Raw genomic sequence first — 26,064 nt, forward strand, 5'->3', positions numbered from 1 at the left:
AACCAAGATAGTGCTCTGCATTCAGGGAAAGATCTACAGATATTAACTGCTAATGAACTGATGAGCTACCAAAGCACCAAGTAAAAGCTGTGCAGCAGCATACGATTCATGTGTTTTCTCAAGGAACAATTTCAAAAGTATGCTCTAAACAAATACAAATGACAACTGTCTAGACACTCCATATGCCCACCTTGCATGGAGAGCGACAGAAAGACTAACTCAGATTTTGTGAACAGGCTGCTAAAGCAATGCATATTAGTACTGTTTCCGCACTCACCTGTGTCTCATGACCTGGGCGAAATCCTTACTTTTTAGCTGCAAGTAGAGGTCAGTTATTTCCTCTGCCCGGCAAAGAACCACTTCCAAGCAGAAGGTTTTCATCACTCCATGAAGTTTTGGCAGCAAAAAGAAGACAGCATTCAAAAACCTTGAATCAAGAGAATGCACGAAATTAAGGAAGGGTTCAAACCTTCCCCACCCTCAAGTGAATATTATCCATGGCTTATTATCCTACCTATCAGCAAGCGGTGGAAAGCTCTTCACTGCTTTATTCAAGCACACAATAAATTTGTCCTCTCTAGAATTTTGATGCTGCTTTAACTGTTTTACAATCAATTCACAGATTGACTCCTCTAGCACCTGAAAAATCAAATTTACTTTCACACACCAAAAACATAAAAATTCAAGAATATTTATAATGACAATAAATTTTATTTTGACTCTATGGATCAACGTGAGTAGAAAGGTAATGGTTATCTAGGAATACAAAAATAACACGGCCCAACAGCAGAATGCTGGCAGCTACATATTTTTTTTTCCAATTTCTGACTATTACCAACATTTACAACACTAAAAACATAAACTACATTAGACTAAATATTTAAATTCAATTTAGTGATTACACTTTAAAGTTGGCAAAAGAGGTTTTCTGAGATGCTCTGATGATAAAAAATTGCTTTCCTGAGCAATTTTAAAGTGTAAGTAGAGAGTAAAATACAAAAATTAGTCTCTCTGTCATTTTTTATTAAATTTCCAAAAGAAGAAAACATTAGATTACATTAAAGTCCTTTTAACAAGAAGTGGCTTCAACTTAGAGACTGGTTCTAAGGGGAGAACCTCAATATAAACTCATTAATAGGGGGTTATGTCACATACATTATTAAGGGCCCAAAATAGCAAAATAGATTCCAGTTGTATTAGTTCATCCTACAGTGAAATCCCACAACTAGAAGATCTGTTATAGCGAGAGAAGCAGCGTGGCCTGGTGGACAGACCATGGGACTGGGAGTCAGAAGGACTTGGGGTCTAATCTTGGCTTTGCCACTTGTTGGCTGTGTGACCTTGGGTAAGTCACTTCACTTCTCTGTGCTTCAGTTACCTCAACTTTAAAAATGGGGATTGCTGTTGGGAGCCCCATGTGGGACAAGGACTGTGTCCAACCTGATTAGCTTGTGTCTACCCCAGTGCTTAGTACAGTGCCTGGAACATAATAAGCGCTTAACAAATACCATATAAAAATGTTGCAAACTGTAAACTCCTTGGGGGCAGGGACTGTTCCTTCTTCCTCTATTGTATCGTTTCAAGTGCTCAGTACAGTAGTCTGTACCCGGTAGGAGTTCAATAAATACTACCAATTGAACAACTTGAATTTTTCATTTTTACTCTTTAACAACAAAGTGGGAGAAATACAAGTAGCAAACAGTTTACACCTAAATACCAAGAGTCATTCTATATTAAATTTATAAAGAGAATGCAATTTACTTACAGTTTCCTTCTCAGACACATATTGAAGAGTTAGTCCTAGAACTTCTGCTGCAGCTGCATAGACTTCCTTATACTTTACTAAGGAGAGATTATTGGCCAAAGCTTGAAAGTATCTAGTAATAAGGAAAATACATCCATTCACCTTACAACTTAGTTTGCTATTTAACAAAATCTAACAATAGAATTATGTCAAGCAAACATTCAATGAGAAGTGGATCAAGTGGGGTGGCACTAGACTAAGATGGGCTCTTTGAGGTTCCTAGGTCCCAGTTTTGGAATAATCACTGGCTTGACTGAGCAATTAATAACACAGGTTCCACTTCTGAAACCTGGGATGAAACAGGCAGTTCATATTTTTAAGGAGACAGCCGGCTAGTTCCTACGTCAAATGATAGTTCCCAAATCATCTCAAATACTCCCTTAATGCAGTCTGCCAATCAAGCTTTCTCCTAACCCAGCTTCCTGAACTGAAAATCCACGATGCATCTTACTTTGGTTCTGGTCCTTGATACAAATTAAACTTGAAACATTGCTTAGTTTTATTCTCTTGAGTTTGGGCACAGCTATGTTTTTGATTAATAATAATAATGATAATAACTGTGAAATTTGTTAAGTGATTTCAATTTGCCATCACTGTACTAAGCATTGGGTAGATACAATACAATCGTATCAGACAGAGTCCCTGTCTCACATGGGGTTCACAGTCTAAGAGGGACGAAGAATAAGTATGTAATCCCCATTTTACAGACAAAACAAAGGCACAGGGAAGTTAAGTGACTTGCCCAAAGTCACACAACACATGTGGCAGGCAAGATTCAAATCCAGATCTCTGACTCCCAGGCTGATACTCTTTCCACTTGGCTATGAATACATACACGTGTTTCTCACCTTGCACTGTCTATGCCACACTTTGGATCATACGGCGGCAAATTGTTGGCCAGAACTATTCCTAATAACTGAATTCCCACTGAATTGTCTTTTGTGTTGGGATCACCAGTAGCAAACTTTTCAAATATTAACCTGAAATAAAAAGGGTTAGAGAAAAATTGTGATATCATTGTAAACTACAAGTGGCAAATCTAATCTAATCTAAATAACCACCTAAAAATATCCAGACCTATATAAGCTTTTTGTCTTCCTGCATCCATCCATAACCCCCTCATTAAATTGTTCTTTGTTCCCACTCTAGTTTCTCTGAGCTGCTCTGCCTTAAATAAATGTTTCCTCAAAGAAAAAGCACCCAGATTGATCAAACCTCTAACACTTCCTTCATCACTCTTTTCACTTGTACAGTACGTTTTTTCTATAACTCAATGTCTTATTCAGTAACAGGCTTGAGTTTCACAGGCTAACACTAAGCAATGGGTAAGGCCACAGGAGCTCAGCGATTCTTGGTCCAACAACTGACCTACTGTTTAATCCTGAGAAAGCTTAAACACTTTAGCACATTTTGGATGCTCAACATAGCACTTTGTCTCAGTCTCTGAAATAAGAAAAAGAGCATAACATCACCTACTCTTAGAAGGTTGATGTGGAGAAAGGAATAGTCAATAATAACATACGCATTTTATAGAAATGCTACCCCACTTTCAACATTACCCTTCCTTCAATTTCCAAATGCATTTTCATATTCAAATAGCCCTCTGCAAGTTGTTCATTTTTCCTGCTCTCATTTTACGAATTCAGTTCTATGAAAGTAAAATGTTTAAATCCCTGCTAGATTTGTACCTGTAAGGTATGGATAAGCAATCTTTCCAGCATTCCACCACTGTTTTAATGATTTCCAAGTTGTGCCTGAACACAGCTATTTTCTGATGAAACACGTGCTTCATCAAGAATTCAAGCAAACGGTTTGCTAGCAGCTCGTCTTTAGTCACACCCTGGAAAAAGAGAATGCATGTTCATTGGCAGTATTTTCATATGGTAAGATTATTTTATTTGAAAAGTCAAATTCAAGAAAGAAGCTTATTTTTTGAAATTTCAATCCTCTGTTGTCACAAGACCCAGGAATAAAAAATATTTTCACTGTCATTTGAAACAAAATTTTCTTCTATTTATATATTCTGTGCTCCTGCTTAGCATAAAAATGGAAGAAAAATGGATTCACCATCATTTCCAGTGAGAAACAATTTGGTTCATTTTCACCAAAAGGCAATAAGCAACTGCTTTCAAGAAGTGAAAGAAAAAGATAAATTCCCTTTAAATAATGTAAAGACTTCTCTGGTTTTGTCTTCTGACTGCACTCTGATTCCAAGGTGTTTAAAAAGTCCAAAGGAGGTGCCTCAAGCCAATGAAGGCAAAAATCTCCAAACCAAATCAAGAACATAAATGGAATTTTCCATAACTTTCTTCAGAAATTAAATCACACTGTAGAGTAGGAAAACTATAATGTGGTCAGCAGCCCCCAGCCCATAACCCAAGGTTCCACATCCAGTACATTGTTCAGTTACTATGACCACACAGGTGCACCAGGAGCCTTCTGCTGCCCCTTGCTAGTCACCACTGTCCAAGTTACCCATTCTTCATTGCCCATCGTTTCCTCTCATTGAAGGTGGGAGGGAATTATGTCTGCTGGGACTTATACACCCGGCGCATTCCCCATCTTCCTTCCGCCCCTGGCATGGAACATTAATGTGACTATGTTACCACTGGTTGTGCTTCAATAGTAAGACATGATACTTCGGCAGAAACCACTTTGGGCACTGACCATATTGTTTCCTCAAAAATCTTCTCAAAGTAGGGAAGTAAAGGACATGAAAAGATAGTATCAAAAACACTGCCAAAATGAGAAATAAACACAGCAAATCCTTACTGTAGGGGTGGCTATGCTTGTCCACGAAAGAACAGTAACTACTATCTCGACGACCATGTAGTGAATTCCTTCTCCTCCATTTCCCCCACAAACAACCAACTGGAGCAAGGGGCCGAGCCAATGCCTTGCATATGGCCGAAAAACCTAAAGGGAAAATACAACCCACAAGTAAATATGTCAAAGGCAATTCACATCAAGACCAAATCTACCATGAAGAAGAGATAGTAAAGTATCTGAGCCTGGATCTTAAAGAATGACGACTATACAAGATACTTAAAACTACAACTTTATCATTGACTTCTGCCATAGCCTTATTTCAAAAATATTCTTTAGTTTTATGACAGGGGTATGAATGACAGGGATATGAATGACAGGAGTATGAATGACAGGGGTATGAATGACAGGGGTATGAATGACAGGGGTATGAATGGTACTCAAAGATCAGACTGCTCCCAGTGGCTAATTGCAACATGAAAACTTGTAAAGAATGATGAATATCCAAGATACACACATTGCCATCTTTAATTCTTTTTTTTAAAAAAAGAATGAGCTATTTTTCAGCAGTAGCTCTTTAGATGCTCTGTATATTTTCCTGTAGGAGTAGCAGTATTTATTAAGTGCTTACTGTGTGCAGAGCACTGCACAAAGTGCTGGGAAAACTAGGCAGCTGGGAATTAGATACTGCTCCTGTCCCTCGGCTGGGGGTAGGGGTGGGGTGGCTCAATCTAAAATTATAAATCATATAAATTCAAGTGAGAATTCAAACACAAGCACTAACAAATGGCCCAGTGAAAAGACCATGGCCCTGGACATAAAGAGGCTTAATTTCTTGGCCCAGCTCTGAGTAGGCTGCGAAGACTGTACCATCAGTGATGAACATTTCTGACCGCAGAACTCCCCATGAGGTGGACATGCATAGCAAGAATCCAGAAATGTGTTTGGTTAACACAGAAGGTGAAGTCTGCATCTGCTACCAAGTCAACGCCTGCCAGGTAACAGTGCTACGATGGCAGCACTGGCAACACGCTGTGGGCACTTGAACCATAAATGGATCCTGTATGTAAAAAACACTCTCCTATGAATCAACACCTTATTATGGCAGGAAAGTTTGCATATGCTGATGAAACAGAGCTACGCCACATAGGACTGTCCATAACGGAGAGGTCCGTGCTGAAACGTCAAATTTGCTTCACCTGGCCGGGTAACAGCGACTCTGGAAAGAGTCATAGGCAAATGATTGAGGGATCAAAACTTTTATCAAAGGTAACAGCAGAGATTCAAGGTTTTACTATGTGAAAGAAGGCAATGGTAAACCACATCCATATTTTTATGAAGAAAACTCTTTGGAACACATATCAGAATGACTTTATGACAGAAGATGGGACGTTTTGAAGAAGGTGAGTCTATGGAGTCGCTATTGATTGGAAACCACTTGGCGGCATTTTAAGATGTAAAAAGCATACCCTTTTGCAATGCCTGCCTAGGGTGTTCACTGCATTCTTTGCCCCAGAGGGAACAGGACTGACAGGCAGAGGTGAGAGCAGGTGAGCTGTACTGCACAAAGCACTGTCACTATCACCAATTCCTTCATATAGTTCTCCATCCTAAAGATTCAGGGCCAAGGCTCAATCATGGTTCTCAACAGAAGACTCCATCAGGCCTTCCCTACTCCCTCTCACTTCTGCATCACCCTTGCACTTGGATTTGTACCCTTCACGCACCTGATATTCATCTCACCCTCACCTCCACAGCACTTAACTTCATACCCATAATTCATTTTAATGTCTGCCTCTCCCTCTAGACTGTGAGAACCTTCATTCAATTGTATTTACTGAGCACTTACTGTATACAAAGCACTGTACTAAATGCTTGGTAGAGGACAATGCAACAATAAACAGACACATTCCCTGCCCACAACAAACTTACAGTCTAGAGAGGGGACAGACATTTAACATGAATAAATTACAGACTTGCACATTAGTGCTGTGAGGCAGGAAACGGGTCTACCAACATTGTCGCATTACACTCTCCCAAGCATTTCGTACAGTGTTCTGCACATGGTAAGCGCTCAATAACTATCATTGATTGATTGGAATGATAAGTTTTGTATGATTCCACTGAAATAAACTTCGATGAGCCGAGTCCCTCCCACCTCAATTTCCCTTTAGAGAGCATATTTGGGTGTTGTCTTGGGGCCTCAAGGGGCTGACTGTTCAGTCTTACAATGGGGAGGACCAGCAGCATAGACATACCACAAAGCTGGAAGTCTGTCTCCGGGGTGAGGTTATTTATGGACAATTCCTAGAGGGCATAAGCAGAAACCCTTCCCAAGGGGGGTTCCCCTAGTAAGACTTGCTTATGGGTGGAAGGGTGTTCCGTAAACTCATGTGGGCAGGGACCATGTCTGCTAATTCTGTTGTACTGTGCTTTCCCAAGTGCTTAGAATAGTGCTCTGTACATTGTAAGTGCTAAATAAACACCAATGATTAACTGATAGAAAGGCTCACTCAGTATCAACTGGACCAAAAGGAAAGGATGAGGCTGAGGTGGTCTCCTCCCGCCCTGTGCCACCTGGAACTGCAAGGGGAGAATTGAATATAATAACCAAAGGAAGAACGAGGTGAGAATCCCACACAGATTTCAGATTCTCTTCTTCTGCCTTTCCACCCTTCAATATGATTTATTTTGTTACAATCCACCTAAAAATCAAAAGCAATACACTTACTTCTTCAGTATTAGCAATGAGCTTTGCTAAGAATAGACGAATGTTCAGTGCACTCAATGGATTTCCCAATTTGCCATGCAGAAATTTCATCCATGGGGGGAGATTTGTTGATCCTGATCCCTGAAAACAAAATATTTTATTGATTTCTATGCAAATTATTAAAAAAGGGCATCAAATTTCTCATATTTTTTTATTCTGGGGTGACGTAAGAATATCTGAACTTTTTACATGTCCGTTTATTCCATTTCTATGACAATCAGTGCCAAACTTCAAATACAAGAGCTTATTTCATATTGTAATAAGCAAGACTAATAAAGACATTCACGATGGTAAAGCTGAATCTTACACACCTCTTCTACTTTTGGAGTGATCTCTTTTTTCTGCATGTGCTTAATCAGAGCTGTCATAGTTGCCATGCATTCATGCTGATTGAGTTCATCCATTTCTAATTCTAATACATCGCTTTGAGTCACAGGATCATTATATTCCTAATACAGTGGAAGAATTCAGAAATTAAGTACATTTTCAATTTTCAATTTCTACATACCCCACATTCCACTGAATTTCTGAACAGTCTCATATGCATACAATTTCTAATTAAGATCAAATACACCAAGACTTCTGCTTTGAAAATGATACAAATATGAAACTCTTAAAACAAGTACAGTGTTTTAAGCAAACCTCAAGATTTAGAAATGGGTCTCCTGTACTTTTGGAGGGGTTTCCGGATATATTTTGAAAACCAATCGGGTCTACCTGGGAACTTTCTTATTTTGAGCATTCGAGGTAGAAGCAGGACTTCCTCATAATGCATTTGTAGTGTACTTTTCCCTCACCATGCTATCTTAAGATCTAAGGTCCAAATAGGAGAGAATTGTGTTGTGACTGAGGCTACAGTGCTGATCAGAACATTTGGACCCAGTTTAACTACAGGAGAAGATAATTTTTACTTCATCTATTGCTATCTGGAAAAAGACTCTCAAACCCTTTTTATCTGGATTATTAAGCTTACATCTACTCAGTGCTCTTTAAAGGTACATAAAACATAATCACCCTTCTCTTGAAATGAAATCCAGTCGTTTTGAGATCTTGGGAGCTATATGAATAGCTCTGCACTCCAGTGGAGAAGTCAAACTGACTTATTTCTTCACTCAGACTACTGTCTGCCATAGAGGGCAGAGAGGACAAATAATGGGGCTCATCTAAAAAAAGAGAAAGAGAAAGTTTTCATTATGCAAAGGTCCGAAGAGTCTAGAATATAGGATACTACTAATGACACCCATTGAGACACCATTTTCTTCTTTCTCTGAGACAATGGGATTGCTAAGTAATATTAACCATTCAATAATGTCTTTACACTGTAAGCTCCTTATGAGCAGGGAAAGTGTCTACCACCTCAGTTGTATTCTGCCACATGCTTAGTACAGTGCTAAGCACATAGTAATCTCTCAATAACTGCCGTTCATTGAATGATTTTTAGAGTTCTCGCTGTCTTTCCTTGCTCCTTACAATATACTTAATAAAAAGCTTACTTCAGAAAAATTCTGCCATGCACTGCTGTTTGGACAGTGGCCTCAAGTGTGGTGGGAGGAACAGGACTGATCTGCAGTTTGGGGAACAGTGAACTGAACTTGTTGGAGGCAGACAGACGAGGTCATTGATCAGGGAAGAGGTGCCTTACCCAGCCATATGAAGACCCATCAGGCAGGCTGATAATAATAATGATGGTATTTGTTAAGCGCTTACTATGTGCAGGCACTTTTCCAAGAGCTGGGGTAAATACAAGGTAGTCAGGCTGTCCCACATGGGGCTCACAGTCTTAATCCCCATTTTACAGATGAGGGAACTGAGGCACAGAGAAGTTAAATGACTTGCCCAAAGTCACACAGAAGACAAGTGGTGGAGCTGGGATTAGAACCCACGTCCTCTGACTCCCAAACCCGGGCTCTTTCCACTAAGCCACGCTGCTTTGGAGTGCCACCCTTCAAAATGCACTGCCAAAGCCTGACATTACTTTCTGAAATGGGAATGGAGTTCGAGAGCTCAGGAAACAGTATTACCTATGTATAACATCATCAAGCATCATGTCCTATTTTCTCATCAGAATGTCCTACCTGAATTATCATTTACTGAATCCCTGGCCTCTTTCCTAATAGCAATGTACTTTTTCTTTTTTTCCATAGGCACCTACAAAACAAAGAATATCATTTTTGAAATTTTTAAGTCAGGGATAACAAGCTTATTTTTGTATGAGTAGCAGTACAGAAAAAATAGAATAATGAAAATAGTATTAACAATAACAGTATTTGTATGTGTACAATACCACTATTACTGTAATCATATTCACTCCGCCCTCAGCCCCACAGTACATTTTTGTATTTTCTTTTAATGTCCGTCTCCCTCTCTAGACTTTAACTCCTTTGTGAGCATGGAATGTGTGTACCAATTTTGTTGTAATGTATTCTCCTAAGCGCTGAGTATAATAAATATCATTCACTGGGGTACTCACCTCAATTTCTACAGGAAATGTGTAACATCGTTTCAGGTCAATCAAGTTTTCAAAAATAAACAAGTTCTGCACATCAAAACATAGTTAGAAATTAACCACTTTACATTTAAAAGCAATTGGGTTGAACACTGGTTGATCAAATAGTTGGATCACGGAAGTTACTATGATGAACTGTAGTGTTAATAGATAATAGTTAAGAATTGGCTTATTATTACCATTAAACAGAAGAATTGGAATTCTATCATGCTGATATTTTAAATACTTTCATATTTAATGGAGTGCTCAAAATTCAAGTAGCTAGGACCCACTTTTCTCATTTCATTCTCGTGTGAGTAACCACTTGTAAATCATAAAAGCACAAGGGAGAAAGGAGAAACACAGAATCCTTGGAGTCTGAACCCTGAAATCTTGGCTGTGAGACTTTTGCACTTTCCCAAGTGCTTAACCAGTACCAAGCACTAATTAGGGGCTCAACAAATACCACTGACTGACTGAATCAATTCATAATATCACATCACTTGGAAATTTTTTAAAGCAAAAAGGATTAGGGTTAACATCTGCACCCAAAATACACATGTTGCTCATAGACAACTAGCCAAATAGCAAAAATGAAAACCACAAGGCAGAAGCAATCATTTTTAGGGTCTACCAATTTCATATAAAACCTAGAGACCTCTGCCAAGTAAACCCAAATCCTCCCCCGATTACAGAATAAGCACCTTGTGGGCAGAGAACATGTCCCTTGGTTATTCTGTACTTTCCCAATGCCTAGAACAGTGCACTGAACCAAGTGAGTGTTCAATAAACACTACTGCTACTGAATTCCTGGGTTTCCAGTGTTATAGATCAGAGCTACAGATAATACCATTCATTGTCTAGGTTAGAAAGACTTTCTCCACTTTTCTCCATTTCAAATTATCATATGCTCTCCCATCTTTTCCTCAAAGTGCTCTCTTCTACTCCTTCCTCTGGTCCAGTCCTTTTGTTGTTTACTCATTTTTTTACTTTGCTGTTTACTTTTGTTGCTTTTGTTGTTGCTGCTTTTGTTGTCTCCAGGTCCTGTGTACAAACCTTTGTTTAGGTGCTGCCTTGTGTATTTGTGTACTCCAGCCTGAAGTCTGTAAGTATTCCTGTGTGCCGCTACATGTGTTTGCATGGGAACTTCCCAAGGGAGTATACCTCAAGTTTCAGACTTCTCCTCCACTCCTCCTAAACCAAACTTGGAAGCCTACCCTCTTATTTTTCTGATTGGGGGGTGAAGCGCCAAAGTCTTCGAGACAGGCCGTGTGGCAAGGAGTCCCGATAAGACCACAGACCTCCCTGTGTGGCCCAATATTGGGGTCACAGGTGCCCCATCACCATCCTGCCTGCTCCCGCCCCCTGGTCTTGGCCCTCACCCTTGCAGGGGTGGAGTTTCCAAGCCACCGGGGCAAATAACTTTACGACAGTGATGTGGAGGAGGAAGAGATATCAGCACTCAGGTGGCATGGGATGGAAAACTGAAGCTGCTGGAGGATTTCAAAGCCCTGGTCCTGGCCCTGGAGTTCAACCACCTATTACAGAAGGAAAGTCTTAGGGAAGGCTAGGGCCTTGAATCTCTTTGTCCTTCCCTCCCAAATACTCAAGTGCCTACATGCAACCTGGGGCAGTGCCAGGAGACCTACGATGGCCTCTGTGGTGAACCCGGGTCACTTCAGCCTTTCTTCCAGCCAAAATAACCCCAGAGTCATTTTAAGAAAGCTCGGACCTCTGACAGTAGCTGTAAAATCCTAAAAGCCTTTGTTTTTCCCCTTCCAGGATTACGCGAGAATTAGAAGCCTCCAAGTAAATCCCAATCTTCCACCCCTTACTGCCACTACTCCACAGTGCTCAGCTGAACACTCCCCAACAGCAGTGGGATCATTTGGGGATCTAGCCAAAGGTCTTTCTTTCCAAAGTTGGCTGCAAGAAGCTCAGAGGAACTTCAACCTTCAGCTTCTCAGGCCATCGCATCTCTCTGGCAACCAGAAGCCTAGGCTGTAAGCTTGTTGTGGACAGGGAATGTGTCTATTTATTGTTGTATTGTGCTCCCCCAAGTGCTTATTACAGGGCTCTGCACACAGGAAGCACTCAATAACTACAAATGAAAGAAAAACCTACCTTTTCTGGTTTTTCTGTAAACAAAAAGCCTTGGTAGAATTTGGCTTCATTGAAGACACAGCTGATAACCGCAATGGCACAGTTATAAGCAGCACAGTGGTACTGTCTTCTCTTCTCCAGCAACTGAGTCTCACCTGCCATGTTCTCTGTAAATGCCTCATAGCAGGATCTGCACAGGAGAATATAATCAGTTCAACTGAGTGCTACCACCCTATGGTCTAATAATATCACAACACTACAATTTCATATTAACGATGTCAAAAGTCTTCCTGCATGGGGGCTTCATTAATGACAAATCCAAAAGATCACAACTCTATCTGCAAAGTCCTTCTGAAATCACGTCTTCCAAGAGCCTTTCCCGATTAATTGCTATTCTCCCAGTTTATATTCCCGTATTTGTCACTTCAGCATCTCCACACCACCAAAGCACTTTCAACCCCCAAAGCTCTTTTGTACATACTTTATACTACCCATTCCCTAAGAATGAACTCATACATAGCCTCCTTTCCTTCTCCTTCCTTTCCAGAATTCATTTTAGTGTCTGTTTCCGACGCTAGATTCTATACCCCTTTAGGACAGGAAATCAATCTGTACTGTCGCAGGCACTTAGTACAGTGCTTTGTTGAGAGCAGCACTGAATAAATAGTATTGACTGATATTTCATGTGGAAATAAAACTGAGAATAAATTGGAGTGGCTATGATACATTTCAGGTTTGCTTTTTGAAGCCTGAAAAATCCATGTATTTTAAGTCAGCCAAAACATTTTACCCTGAACTTACATTTTATCCTGAAGCACAGTCCTAAAAATATGTCAGATTCTAAAAGAAAGACCTGGAAAAATATGAACTCTTTGCCTTTACTTAACTGCACTGAAGTGCCATAAGATAAAAATCACTACTCTTCAGTGCTAAGCTAAAATCAGTCTATGGATTTACATTCTCAATTAAAAACTAAGGAAGAGGAAAAGGGAGAGGAATCAAGCAAAACATATCAGAGAACCTTAACCTTTGTAAAATAGCCAGCCTAATTATATCAAGGTTACTCCTTAGGAGTACGGCACTTTGGAAGAAGCATTATTTCCCACAACTAGAAGATCATCTAATGATCTGCTGGATATATTGCTTCATGCTTATACTGCTGCAATGGGCTCAGTGATTCCCTACTGATTTAAAAAAGTTAATGTTCCTTCCAAACTTTCTACCTTTGGGAAGCAATTTTAGGCACTGATTTAATCAAATACATAAATTCAGTTTTACATCCCCTTAAAGCTATGTGGAAGAAATGACCATTAAAATTGCAAACAATTCAGTGGCACATCAATTTATTAGTTAAATATGATCTTACTTGATCAATGTCTTAGTAAGTTCGTTTCCTTCTATAGCACTGGAGCCATGGAAAACTCGGTTGATTCGTGACTCTTTGGAGTGAACATCATCTTTTGGAAGGCGAGAATACATCATTTCCAGAATCTTATAATAACCCAATTTCTTGGTGACTTGAGTATCAAAAGTAGATTCATTTGACTACAAATTTTGCACACAAAAAGTAGTCACAGCTCATGCAATATACAGTTAATATGACAATTTCCAACCCTTTTTTCATACCTAACAGGTTTATTTGGGAACCCTATTGAAGAAGATCCTGAGACCACTGAATTTCTCAAAATTATTTCTAGGCCTGTCATATATTGCAACCAAAATGATCAATTTCATCTCTCACCACACTGTCTCTACCTTCCCAGCAATCACTATTTTTTTTTCAATTGCATCTGTGCTGTTTGGGAAGGGAATATGTCTGTTTATTGTTATACTGTACTCCCCCAAGCACTTAGTACAGTGCTCTGCACGCAGTAAGTGCTCAATAAAGATGACTGTCTAACTTTAATCTGGGTTTCCTTTTAAGTGGTCAAAATTATAATTTGGCTGCCAATGAAATATGTAAGAAATCTCCAACATTTAATCAGTGGCTTTTTGAACTAGGAGGATACTTACAGCTCCATGCTACTGGTTGAAAACTTACAAAGTTCCTAAAGGCATTTGGTCCAGGAGACCCATATTTAATTTGAGTAGGAACATGTTGTTTAACAAATCCATGATACCTTTGTAAATCTGGACTTTAACGTGTCCATAGCTCCCACTATAATCCTATAAAAGAATTCTTTCAAAGCATCCAGGCTGCAGTGCAGCAACAAGGTGAGGAGGGAACGATCCACAAATGCCTGGCGGGTAGTACTTGAAAGATGGTCATCTCTCAGGAACATTCCGTGCACAGCTTCCAACAGGGCTACTTGTTGGGCAGAGCCACTCCTATGAAAAATGAGACTTTCCTGTGAACTCCAACTCTACTTTACCAATGCCAGATACACAATTAACTCTGAGTTTAGATCCAAAGCTGACAGAGAAACTAAAACCAGAAGACTTTGGGAATGAAACCATTCTATTCTATCTTCCAATTCCCAACCAAAACTAACATATAAAATATGAACAAAGTAAGCTAGATTTGGCCTTAACACTGGCTTCCAACCAGACCTTAATCCTCACCTCATCATATCCCAATATGGTGCCATGAAACCAAAAAATTCTTATTTATATGAAAAACAATGAAACTCCATCCTTGCACTTGAACATCAACTACAATATCAAGTAGAGGCTCGTTAAATCTGTGTCTCACTTTAATATCTAGTGTAATATCATCTCTGACCACACTGTCTTATTTACCTCTCAAACAACCATTATTTTTAAAAATTTCATCTGTGCTGTATGAGCAGGGAATGTGTCTGTTTATTGCTATACTGTACTCTCCCAAGCACTTAGTACAGTGCTCTGCACACAGTAAGCACTCAATAAATATGACTGACTGACTGTATGTGGGTTTCATTTCACGTGGTCAAAATTATAGGCCAGGGACTTCTGCCTTTATTTTACCCAAAGAGAGTAAGGGAAATACATCCTACCTTAGGAGAGAGAACTAAACAACACTTTCAAGAAAAATACACTGATCAGGCCACTCAAGTGAGTCTTCTGATGGCAAAAACTTAGACTTTGGCTCAAACCCTGCCACAGGTCACCAACCACACCCATTCTCCAGCTAGGACATCCCTAACCCAAGTAGATAGGGTCTCTCTGTTTCATTCAAAATCTCCACTGGAGATTCTAGCTGGTACGTAGCTGTTTATTTCTTTGAAGATATTAATGCTGTATGCTTCTCTGGCTTGTTCCTCTCAATTACAAACTCTTTATGGGCAAAAAATGCCCATAAACTCTTTATGGGCCTGCTAATTCTACTTGTGTACTCTTACAAGTGCTTAGGACAGTGCTCTGTACATAGTAGTGTTCAATAAATACCACTGATTTGACTGATGGACATAAAATTAAATGAAACTAATTACATCCCTTTTAACACCTAGTATGAGGCCAATGCACTTCAAAATAACACACTAAATCTCTGTTGAACATCATGATGACAATGAAAACTGAGCAAACATTTCAACCTGATTACCTTCTAGCAATCCTTTTGAAGCTCATCTGAAATAATTCTTCCATAAAGTGTCTCTGGTCCCGACAAAGGATTTCTGTCATTAATTGTAGCAACACAGGACTCTGGGACAATTCCAAGGCATCCAGGAACTAGATAAATGGGGTCAAAATATTTCCACATCTTTTCAAAGTGTGCTTTTTTCCTGAAAATTTTCTAGTTTTTCCTGGCAGCATAATGACAGTTTTAAAACATTTTAAAACATGTTTTATTGAGGATGCAACGGCTCTACTATACCTATACTTATAGGATCAGAGCTGTTGTCATTAAGGAAAAAACAGAAGCATTGATATTTGGGGCAGACGAAAGGCCAGATTAATGTAATATACTGCTTTGAAACTACCTCCATCCCAAGTGTGTACAGTGTGCCAAAAATATTTTTTTCAGCTGTAAGACGTGTTACAGTGAATAAAGAGAAAAAACTGGAGGTATAATAATCCAAAAATAAAACTAAATTAGCTATGCCTGAAAAGACAAGTGCATTTTTTCAGAGATAATTATCTTAGAGAAACTTTTGAAGTAAACTTTAACTTGCAAGGGCCATACCAATACTAAAGGGAAGTCTTTGGTGTAATGCAGGCTAATGTTTTTGCGGCCATCAATCACTACTTCCAGTTCCAAGCCTGCCTGGAGAACACTGACAGCGAAGCAGCGTGGCTTAATGGAAAGAGCTCGGGCTTGGGAGTCAGAGGTCAGGGATACTAATCCCGGCTTCGCCACTAATCAACTGTGTGACTTTGGGCAAGTAACTTGACTTCTCTGTGCCTCAGTCATGTCATCTGTAAAATGGGGATTAAGATTGTGAGCTCCACGTGGGACAACCTGACTTCCTTGTATCTACCCCCGTGCTTAGAACAGTGCTCGGCACAGAGTAAGTGCTCAACAAATGTCATCATTATCATTATTAGAATTTCTGTCTTTGTATTAGACATCATTACCAGCAGCTCAAGCTTTTCCAAGACCCAAAGAATAATTAATAATTATGGTATTTGTTAATGTGTCAAGCTCTGTTCTAAGCTCTAGGGTAGTACAAGTTAATCAGGTCACACAGAGTCCAGGTTCCACATGGGACTCACAGTAATAATAATAATAATAATGATAGCATTTATTAAGCGCTTACTATGTGCAAAGCACTGTTCTAAGTGCTGGGGGGTTACAAGGTGATCAGGTTGTCCCACGGGGGGCTCAGTCTTCATCCCCATTTTACAGATGAGGGAACTGAGGCCCAGAGAAGTTAAGTGACTTGCCCAAAGTCACACAGCTGACAGTTGGCGGAGACGGGATTTGAACCCACGACCTCTGACTCCAAAGCCCGGGCTCTTTCCACTGAGCCACGCTGCTTCACAGTCTAAAGGAAAGGAGAACAGGTACTGAATTCCCCATTTTATACAGGTGAGGTCCAGAGGAATTAAGTGACTTGTCCAAGATCACACAACAGGCAAGAGGCAGAGTCAGGATTGGAACTCAGGTCCTTTGACTTGCAGGCCCATGCTCTATTAGGCCATGCTCCTCCCTAAACCTCCTGGGAACTTCAAAGCAGTGCCCCAATATAGACAAGCTGGCAGAAGGGAATAAGGAAGGAGGGTTTGAAGGGACAGTGCTAAGAACAGTGCTTGGTACATAGTAACTGCTTAACAAATACCATCGTCATCATCATCAAAAGCAGGACCATTACTATTGAGATATTGAAAATACTGTTAATTCTGGCAAAATACACCTGGATGTCATGAAAATCCTATCAACTTGCCATTAAACTTGCCCCACTCAGATATAGCTATTTTCCCATTCTCAGGCAGCCCTTGAATAACCAAGTGCTGTTGAATAAATTATATCAGCTGACCTTTCCAACCAGCTGTCACAGCAACATTCCTATTTCATATGTTAATGTGGGCTTTTGGAGAGAAACACTGATGTGAGTGGGATGTGCTGGGTAGGCTGCAGAAGTATCATTCAGAGGAATTCTGGCTGGCACCATGTAAATTCTTTATCACATTCTTTGTTCATCTCAAATGGACAAAAAACCCTCCAATGTGGCTTGTCAAAGGAATTCTAATTGACAAACTGCAATAGTATTGTCATTTCCTGTGTATGTCATGTGCCTTATATTACAATATTTCTAGAGTTCACACAGACCAGCTCCAAGTAAATCACTGACAGGCCACAGGTCCATCTGATCTCTGGGATCCCACCACCTCGCCTCTGGCTTAAGAGTCCTTCAGATTTCTTTAGGCCAGTAAATTTCAATAAAAGAACATAAGCAATGCCACTTCTGGTCAGACCAGTGGTCCATCCTGCCCAGTGTTCCGTTGTCATCAGTGGCAACAGGATGCTTGGAAGATCTGTAATATGGTACCCCATTGACATCCAATCTCATGGTAAGAAGGTACTATGAAAAAGCTCTTCTACAGCCTTACTTTCCCACTGGTATCCTATTATGAACCTCTCATCCGTGAATTTATCTTAACCCTCCAATCCTCCAAGATTTCTTTTTCCTTCATGAAAAAGTTCCTGGGGTCACTGTGGGTCCCCTAGTCCTTATATGCCCAGGATTATGCTGAAAGTACTTGAAATCACCCAGATCTGCCACATGCTTCACACAGCATTGCTGTCTGCCCAAGCCAAACACTACTAACATCTGAAGAAAATGAACATCCTGACTGTAACAAAGGTAGCAGTATCTGTTCCCAAATCCAAATGGGAAGCCTAATGGTGTTCTGATAACAACTACATCAGGAAACCAGATGCCTCATTTTAAAGAGGAATGATGCAGAAGGTTCCACTTTTTTCCAAACATATTTACCTAAATAAGGGATCCAGTCAAAAGAGTACTACTAAGTACAGGGCTTCAAATGATACTTTCAGTTTTAACCAAGTTGTGATCAATTCTAGCCAGAATAGTATTTACCATTCTTCTAACAAGACATGGAAAGAACAAGCCTCCAGCTTATAGTATTCTTATATTCCAAGTTGCATGCTTCTCTATTTTGTCACACTTGAAATCCAAATTTTATTTTTGACTAGGAACAGTAATAACAAGATTGGCTCTCCAAAGTTATTGTTTTGCCTTACAAGCATTGTTAAATACTAACCTTTTTAGTGCAATCCACATAGTTGTTGTACCGCAGAGTTCCTTTGGGAAACTCATCAGAATTCATAGGGAAATTGAAAGCCACAAATTGTTCTAGTGCATTCTTAAGATCATTAAGTCTGTCTCCAGTAAGATTTGTGAAGAAGGGGAGAATAAGCACAGCTTGGCTCTAGTATGGAAACAAAAATTGGGAGGATTAGAGAAAACGAGGAATCGGAAATGAAGGCCTTACTGGTGCCACAGTAATAATTGCTTTTTGAAAAACCTTCTAAGGGCTACTCCAATATTGGATTTTATGGATCATTTAAATTAAGTTTCAAAGTCTCAAAATGAGACCAAATCCTGGAGTTTCATCTTTCTTCCTGTCACTAAGAATGCTCCACTAGAAGTAGGGACTAAGTCAACATGCCTTCATTGAGCATTCATAAGGTTATATAGCATTGCATAGATCAGGGGTGATCAAAGTGTAGTTCACAAGCCACAAGCGGCTCTTTTGTTATTTATTATTTCACCACAGTAGCAGTGGGTTGCAGCATGTCACTGCTTCAACTGTTTCAGAGGGTATGGCACCCTCACCCACAAAAGTCCAGAGTGGCTGGCCTCACCCCTAGTTTCTACCCCTCACACCACTGCCCCATCCAGAACACCTGCTCTCTGCCAACACCCTGGGAACTCCAGCTCACCACTCCAGTTAAATAATTTCCCCCCCACACCTGCTGCTCTCGGTCATGTTGATAATTTTTGTTTGGGGCTCTACAATTCATTAAGCTTGGCCACCCCTCAGAGTATGCGTTAAAGAGAGGCACGTTCCCTACTGTCTTACAATAAGTTGGACGACTTACACTAATTCTGTATGCACTTTAAGCACCCCGTAGCAGGTAGGGAAAAGTTTCTACAATGAAATGATGTCACTGAAATAAGGCCATGAATCCCAGGATTCAGAGAATACTACTGGAGATCTCTCCAAACCCCAGAAAACTAGTGCCACAGGAGAACAGGATTCTCCATCCCTCAAAGCACATTCACCCACTCGCAGTAATTTGGGCACATGATCAAATCAAAGTAAGTGTCCTTGGCATGGCACTAAGGCCTCTTTCATATTCCTAACTGCCTTTCATCACTCCTTGAGTCCATCTCTCCTCTGTCTCCCTCCATTTTGTCTTTCTTTCCCTCTCAAGTGAATACCTCTAAAGTGAAACAGAGTTCTGCTGCTTTAAATGACTTTGTTATTATTATTATTATTATTATTATTATTAACAACAACAACTTTGGGTTGCTTCAGTATATAAAAAAATTTAATCGACTGATGACATTTATTGTCATTTTTCTATTTCTACTATTTAGAGTTGTTTTTCCTTTTGCGTTCTTGTCTCTATTCCTAGCATAGTATCACACTCCCCCAAATTTTCAAATTATAAGTGGTGATATCAGACAGAGAAAAATAAATACAATCCTGGGTGAGAGTGAAGAATTCACTCAAAAAAAAAAAACCCTCAATAAATTACCTTTAGATTTAGGCCAAGATTCTTATCAATAAGCAGACTGGTATACGCATTGAAGACGGCAGAGAAAGCAGCATGATTTGTATTAAACGACACTGAGGAATCAATCTAGAAAGACAAAATAAGGAAAGTGTAATTGTACAGTTTCTATTATCTTTTTCCCCAATACTGTACTACTACATGCAATTTAAATAGAATTATTAGTGTATGATTTACATTTAAGAAATGGATTACCATTCTAGTTTCTTGTTTGTGGATTTTAACATATATGTTTCTCCAAATTCACTCATCCTAGTGCAGTACCCAACCCCAAATTTTCATCTAGCAAAATCCAATATTTTAAATGCAAATTGTTTTCAAAATTGGTAACAGCAAACTTTATTAATAAACTCGTGTTTTGAAAACTTCAAAAGTTACTCATAACAAATGCAGTTTGAACAAAGCTATGACAGGCAGTCTTCAAACTAAGACCTCTCAAACCACACAGTATGACACTTAATGCTTCTAATTTTAAAGCCTGTTTCAGCTGTGCAACATGTCAGCCTTGACTTGACAACACTAGCCTTCTTTACGGCACTAGCTCTTCAGATGCAGGTGATGAAGGAGGGCACATATGACTTGTGGGAAATTGGGGAAACTATTTTAAAAAACATCATAATGGGAAAAAATATTAGAGAGATGGGGTTATGAGGCAGGAGAGCCTGGAAGGTAGGGGCAGGAGGGCTTATATATGACACAGGCAGAATCACCACAGAGGGTCAACGTCCATTTTACTCCCAGTGAAATAAGCCAGCTTTGGACCTCTGACGATACAATTATGTAACTATTTCTCGTCTACAATTAAGTAAACAATTCTCGGAAATTTGTGTATCTGACATAGGTTCAGGAATCGATTCACCATGTGTCACACTGTCCTATTGGTATACTGGTAGCAATGTCTCAACCTAAGACAGTTTTCAAGAATCAATTCTGTCCTAAGCCCTTGAAGTCTTTCCATTTCATTTCACATACACCTTCAAAAAAGTTGTGATTCTAAAATGAGCCCCAAAGACAGTACCTGTAGAACTTTAGCCAGTAAAGTCAAAACAGCTATTTTGCTTTCTGGAGTAGAATCCTCGGCCCACCAGGTATTGAATCTCTTCCAATTTTGCAGAATCGCATCCACCAGCTTCTCTCCCTGCTGCTTCCGAACAATACGATCTCTAAAGCTTTGATCTAACATGCCATTCAAAATGGTTCCCACCTGAAACAATTTTTGAAAACGATAAAACATGGGATATTCTCTGATAGGAGCATTAAACCTGAATGACATTAGCCTGTGAAAATTGATTTTTAAAAATCTAACACAATAAATCCTTTAGACAGGGATTCAAACCACGGAATCTGAAGGTCAGCTATCATTTCAAAATGAAACAATCCAAAAGAGTAGTGATACTTTTCAGTTGCACTCTGCTGTGGTCACTTGGGTCATAAATGGGTTTTGTACATAAAAGTTCTGCGTGTACTTCACAAGGTGCTTCATCCCTGCACAATATCTCAATTTTTACACACACTCTCAGCAGACACATGACTGTTAGTGAAAATACAGCACAATGGCACTGCAACAGCCAGGAGCAGTATAATCACTTCCTTCATAGAGAGATCCTAAAGTCTTTGTGAATGGACCGTGGCCCTTGCATCACTCACAGTGGCAGATTCCATCCTCCATCCATTTTGAATTTACTGTTTAGCCCGAGCAACACTGGATGGCCTTGTGAATGACAACCCCTTAATAAATACTTCCAGGCACTGCTATTAGTAATCTTAGAAGATAATCTTAAAAGGGAAATAGGCTCATGAAAATACCCAAATTTCCTTAAAAGTTGCCACATGAATCTAGGTATTTTACAACTGGTTACTGTGATAATGCTTTTTTCCCCTTCTTCCATTAGCAACCTTTGTACAGAGACATTTTGGAAACACATCGGTTATTTCACAAAGGTAACTGTTCACATCAGTAGCTATCTGCCAACTTAAGGGAACATTTAAATACCATTTTTGCATTATCCACTGATGACTTCATGAGCTCAAGTACAGCAGTGTCAATATTTTTCAGGAGCTCAGTGTTGATGGTTGCCGAGAACAAGTTGTAGAAATACTCTCCATGAGAGAAACTGATTAGGTTCCTCTGTGATGTTCCTGCAAGTGGCACAGAAAGCACCACTGTATTCAACAGGAGACTCACCAGCTCTTCACACTAGAATTGACAAAAAGCTGTATAAATCAATTTGTCACTTCACACAGCGGATCCATTTGTAATGGAAATAAAGTACCATATACTCAAAAATTAACGAAAATCAGTTTTCTAAAGTTCAGATTTTTACATTTAGTTTTTAATTTATCCTTAAAAATCAAGAGTGGTGCTCTAATTGAAGTAGATAAGCGGGGACTTTTTATCATCAGTAAGGAGAGTTTCATTTATCTACACTGATAAACAAATATAAATAAGAATGAATTCTATACACTTACATACACACACTACCCCACCCTTCAGCCCCACCCAAGTCTAGTAAAGGAACAGATTATTGTGCTTCAAAATAGCTCTAGCAGTACTTGAACTTTTTTGTGAGCCCTATGTAGCTGGGACTGTAGATCCCGCATTCACCTTTTCAGCCCAACACCAAGTCATAGGTGAATTTCACCATCGATAGTCTTCTTCACATACAAAGGGGACGCGCACACACACACATACACACACTCTCTCTCTCTCTCTCTTTTCGTACCAGTCCTCCAAAAGCAAAAGCCAACTCCAGAAGTCCACTGGCTAATTGTTTACTGCTGATTTCTAATGAAGGAAGAGACTGCCTTTCGTTTCCAGGTGCAATTCCTTTATAAACAACGGAGAGAAGCCTGGTGCTTACTGGACGCTGCAGACGTGAAGCCTAAAAAGTGATTATTCAATCATTGTCAGTGTTTGGCAATAAAATCCAAGAAACATTAAAGGTACAAAGTTTTACCACAGTTCATATTAATTCTTTACTCTTTCCTCCTTGATGGATGAGTGATTCCTTTAAACTACAAACATTAACTTGTCTTGTTGGGTATTTTACTTTGGGAGAGTGAACTCAATCTTACTGCCCCATGTGTTCTTCTATACAGTGGTAGGTTCTGCACCAGCATTTCATGTGAGTTCAAGTATGTGTAAGATAATATTAAGATTTAACATTTATAAAGCCTCATTTGCATTAAGGAATGGTCAAAAATAAATAATACATAATTTTGGTATTGGTTAAGTGCTTATTATGTACTGAGCATTGTACTAAGCGCTGGGGTAGATACAAGACAATCAGGTTGGATACAGTCCCTGTCCCATATGGGGCTCACAGTTTAAGGGGGAGGAGAACAGGTACTGAATCCCCATTTTATAGATGAGGAAACTGAGGCAGAAGAGAAGTTGAGTGACTTGCCCAGAGTCAAACAGCAGGCAACTGGCAGACCCAGGATTAGAATCAAGGTCCCCTGACTCCCAGATTCATTCTCTTTCCTTAGCCAAGCTGTTTCTCAATAATAAATGTGCCTTCCTCCACCCTGTGTCAGTTGAGAGAAGAACCACTAGCACTTTTATGCTAAAAAGAATGACTATTTTGGACAGCCTATATTTTCATTGTTTTATTTTTACTCCTACATATGATCAATTCATTGATCTTGAGATCCCCTATGTTTTTATTTAAGGCTAAGCAGAACTGTGGCTCCCATTTTCCAAGTGCAAACCTTTCGTTAGCAGAATACACGTACAAAACTTAAATGAAGCTTTTTTTATTGGTATTTACTAAAAATTACTATGTACCAAGCAAGTGCAGGGATAGATAAGGTCATCCGGTTAAACAAAGTCCATGTTGGATACAGTCCACAATTTACTGCTGAGGTAAATGAGTAGCAGAGAAGTTCAGTGACTTGCCCAACGTAACAGAGCAAACAGGTGGCAGGGCCAGGATTAGAACCCAGGTCTGACCTCCAGGCCCTTGCTCTATCCTCTGGGCCAAGCTGCTTCTCGGCATGTTCTTTTAAATTAACAAGGTCAGACCTATGTCTTTATCCTGTCTTTACCAAAGCCCAGAAAACCAAATTAGAGACGTTACCATGTCAAAAGTAACTCAGTAATTAATACAATGGTGAAGATTTCAACCTCTCACTTCTGGTTTTTAATTCACTGCTTCTCCCCAGGGTCAGAAGACCCTTTCAACGCTTAGAAGGCACCAGTTGCACCAGGGTAGTTTGGACTGTGGGAGTCTGGGTGTTTTCGGAGCCTGTGCGAACATGGCACGGCTCCGAGAGGGCCCGGGTGTTTCTCTTCAGAGTTTCCACATGTACATTCACATCAACTATCTCATTCTATCCTAACAGCATCCTGAAGTAGAGAGAGGCAGGTATTATCCACATTCTATAAAGAAATTGAGGGAAGAGACTTGATCATGAAGCTATAGGAGGCCAGTGGCAGAGTGAGAGAAAGGCCCCATGTTCTTTCCACCAGACTTCGCTACTTCCTTCACTTGAAGCACCACCACTCCTACTTCATCTCCCCGACTTTCACCGATGAGGGCAGATCTTAACGTGCAATTTCCTGTCCTGGGATCCTAAGGCAACCTGTTTCCCTGCTACTTCTGCCACTGAAATTCATCCTCTTTCCTCTGATATCTGTCCTCATAAACCAAAAATTCAGTGCAGTGAAAAAAAAATGAGTCTCTAGCATGTGAAACACTTACTTTGCTGTGGAAAAGTTTACCTGAGAATGTACTGCAGCATGCAAAAGTCCAGCCCTTTGAAGCTGTTTACAGGCTGATAGGATAGAAGCCAACCTAGACCGATCAAAGCGAGCATCACGGTTATACAGGTCCACAGAACATAGCTCCTCAATGCTAGTTAAGAGAGGGAAAAGAAAAAGAAGTTCGCTTGTCGTCATCTTAATACGTTGTCATTTATTCAGTACTGAAAGATCCTATGGATATCCTGTACTATTTGAACAGTCATCTAGACTGTAAGCTCATTATGGGCAGGGCACCTGTCTACAGTACTGTATTCTCCCAAGCTCTTAGTACAGTGTTCTGCACATAGTAAGAGCTCAATAAATACCAATAATAGATTGCTTTATCTTAACAACTGGTTATTTCCCTAAGTAATACTAACTTGAGTTTGCTTTAATCCAGGCATGAAAATGACAGGTTCAGGTGCACGTGGTGCTAAAAAACAGCACCTGAATGGCTAAATCACGATGGGGAAGAAACAGAGGAGAGGATGGAGAGCCCTGCAGGGTCTGGACAGCCAGCTCAGTACTCAGCATGACATGCTGGACCAGCCTCTGCTACTTTCCTGAGAGCTCCCGAAGTGGAAGTTGTTGGGAGCAATGCCACCTCTCTTCGCATGTGGAAATGGTGGCCATGCCTCTTCTTTTCCCTAGCAGCTCATTCGGGATCAAAGCTGCAAAAGGGCTTGCCCATTTTGATTCTGGATGGCTCTAACACTCCTGGAGCACTCATTTTGTGGAGTCACAGAGCAGGGATAAGATCACCCAGAACCGCCTCCCCCAAAATCTAGTTGTTGCAGCACTCCCAGTTAGGGCTATCGGAGAATTCCACCTTTGCCACCCCTCTCAAATTGCTATCAAGCAGGGTAAAGGTGGAGTGCCATCGGCCCCTATTTTGAGACAAATCCTTGGCAGAGCTTGAAAACTGTACTTCTATGACTGCATGAATTAGCATGATAAAGATCAATGCTTACCTTTGAGCTGTAACTCTTTTCTTTATGTTGCTCTCCAAGGCATCCTTGTAAGAAGATTTCTTTAAAGCTTTCATAAGACTCACACAGACATCGGGAAGATTACTCATGACTTGTACATCAGCTACATTAAAACCTATGCTTGATGGATCGCACACTATTTTCACTACAAGTTCCATAAAGGTAGCGTTAAGTAAATCCTTCTCAAGTATCTGTAGAAAATAAAATAAAATGAAATG

General features: G+C 40.0%; 1 protein-coding gene across 1 annotated transcript in view; it reads right to left on the minus strand.

Moving 5' to 3' along the window:
* Positions 1–26,064, minus strand: part of PRKDC (protein kinase, DNA-activated, catalytic subunit) — a 123,168-nt gene that overhangs the window by 58,365 nt on the left and 38,739 nt on the right. Inside the window, exons 33-54 of the mRNA XM_038766499.1 lie at positions 25,829–26,037; positions 24,837–24,969; positions 22,837–22,995; positions 22,107–22,310; positions 21,132–21,317; positions 20,078–20,182; positions 18,574–18,741; positions 15,449–15,576; positions 14,049–14,256; positions 13,295–13,473; positions 11,950–12,118; positions 9,811–9,876; positions 9,416–9,488; positions 8,355–8,503; positions 7,652–7,789; positions 7,302–7,421; positions 4,577–4,720; positions 3,493–3,644; positions 2,653–2,784; positions 1,766–1,877; positions 515–639; positions 278–427 (exon numbers count right to left, since the gene is read on the minus strand). Of these exons, the coding sequence (XP_038622427.1) occupies positions 278–427; positions 515–639; positions 1,766–1,877; positions 2,653–2,784; positions 3,493–3,644; positions 4,577–4,720; positions 7,302–7,421; positions 7,652–7,789; positions 8,355–8,503; positions 9,416–9,488; positions 9,811–9,876; positions 11,950–12,118; positions 13,295–13,473; positions 14,049–14,256; positions 15,449–15,576; positions 18,574–18,741; positions 20,078–20,182; positions 21,132–21,317; positions 22,107–22,310; positions 22,837–22,995; positions 24,837–24,969; positions 25,829–26,037 (3,209 nt within the window). The remainder of the gene's footprint in view (positions 1–277; positions 428–514; positions 640–1,765; positions 1,878–2,652; positions 2,785–3,492; positions 3,645–4,576; positions 4,721–7,301; positions 7,422–7,651; positions 7,790–8,354; positions 8,504–9,415; positions 9,489–9,810; positions 9,877–11,949; positions 12,119–13,294; positions 13,474–14,048; positions 14,257–15,448; positions 15,577–18,573; positions 18,742–20,077; positions 20,183–21,131; positions 21,318–22,106; positions 22,311–22,836; positions 22,996–24,836; positions 24,970–25,828; positions 26,038–26,064) is intronic.

Source organism: Tachyglossus aculeatus, chromosome 25 (assembly GCF_015852505.1).
Source record: "Tachyglossus aculeatus isolate mTacAcu1 chromosome 25, mTacAcu1.pri, whole genome shotgun sequence".
Lineage (NCBI taxonomy): Eukaryota > Metazoa > Chordata > Mammalia > Monotremata > Tachyglossidae > Tachyglossus > Tachyglossus aculeatus.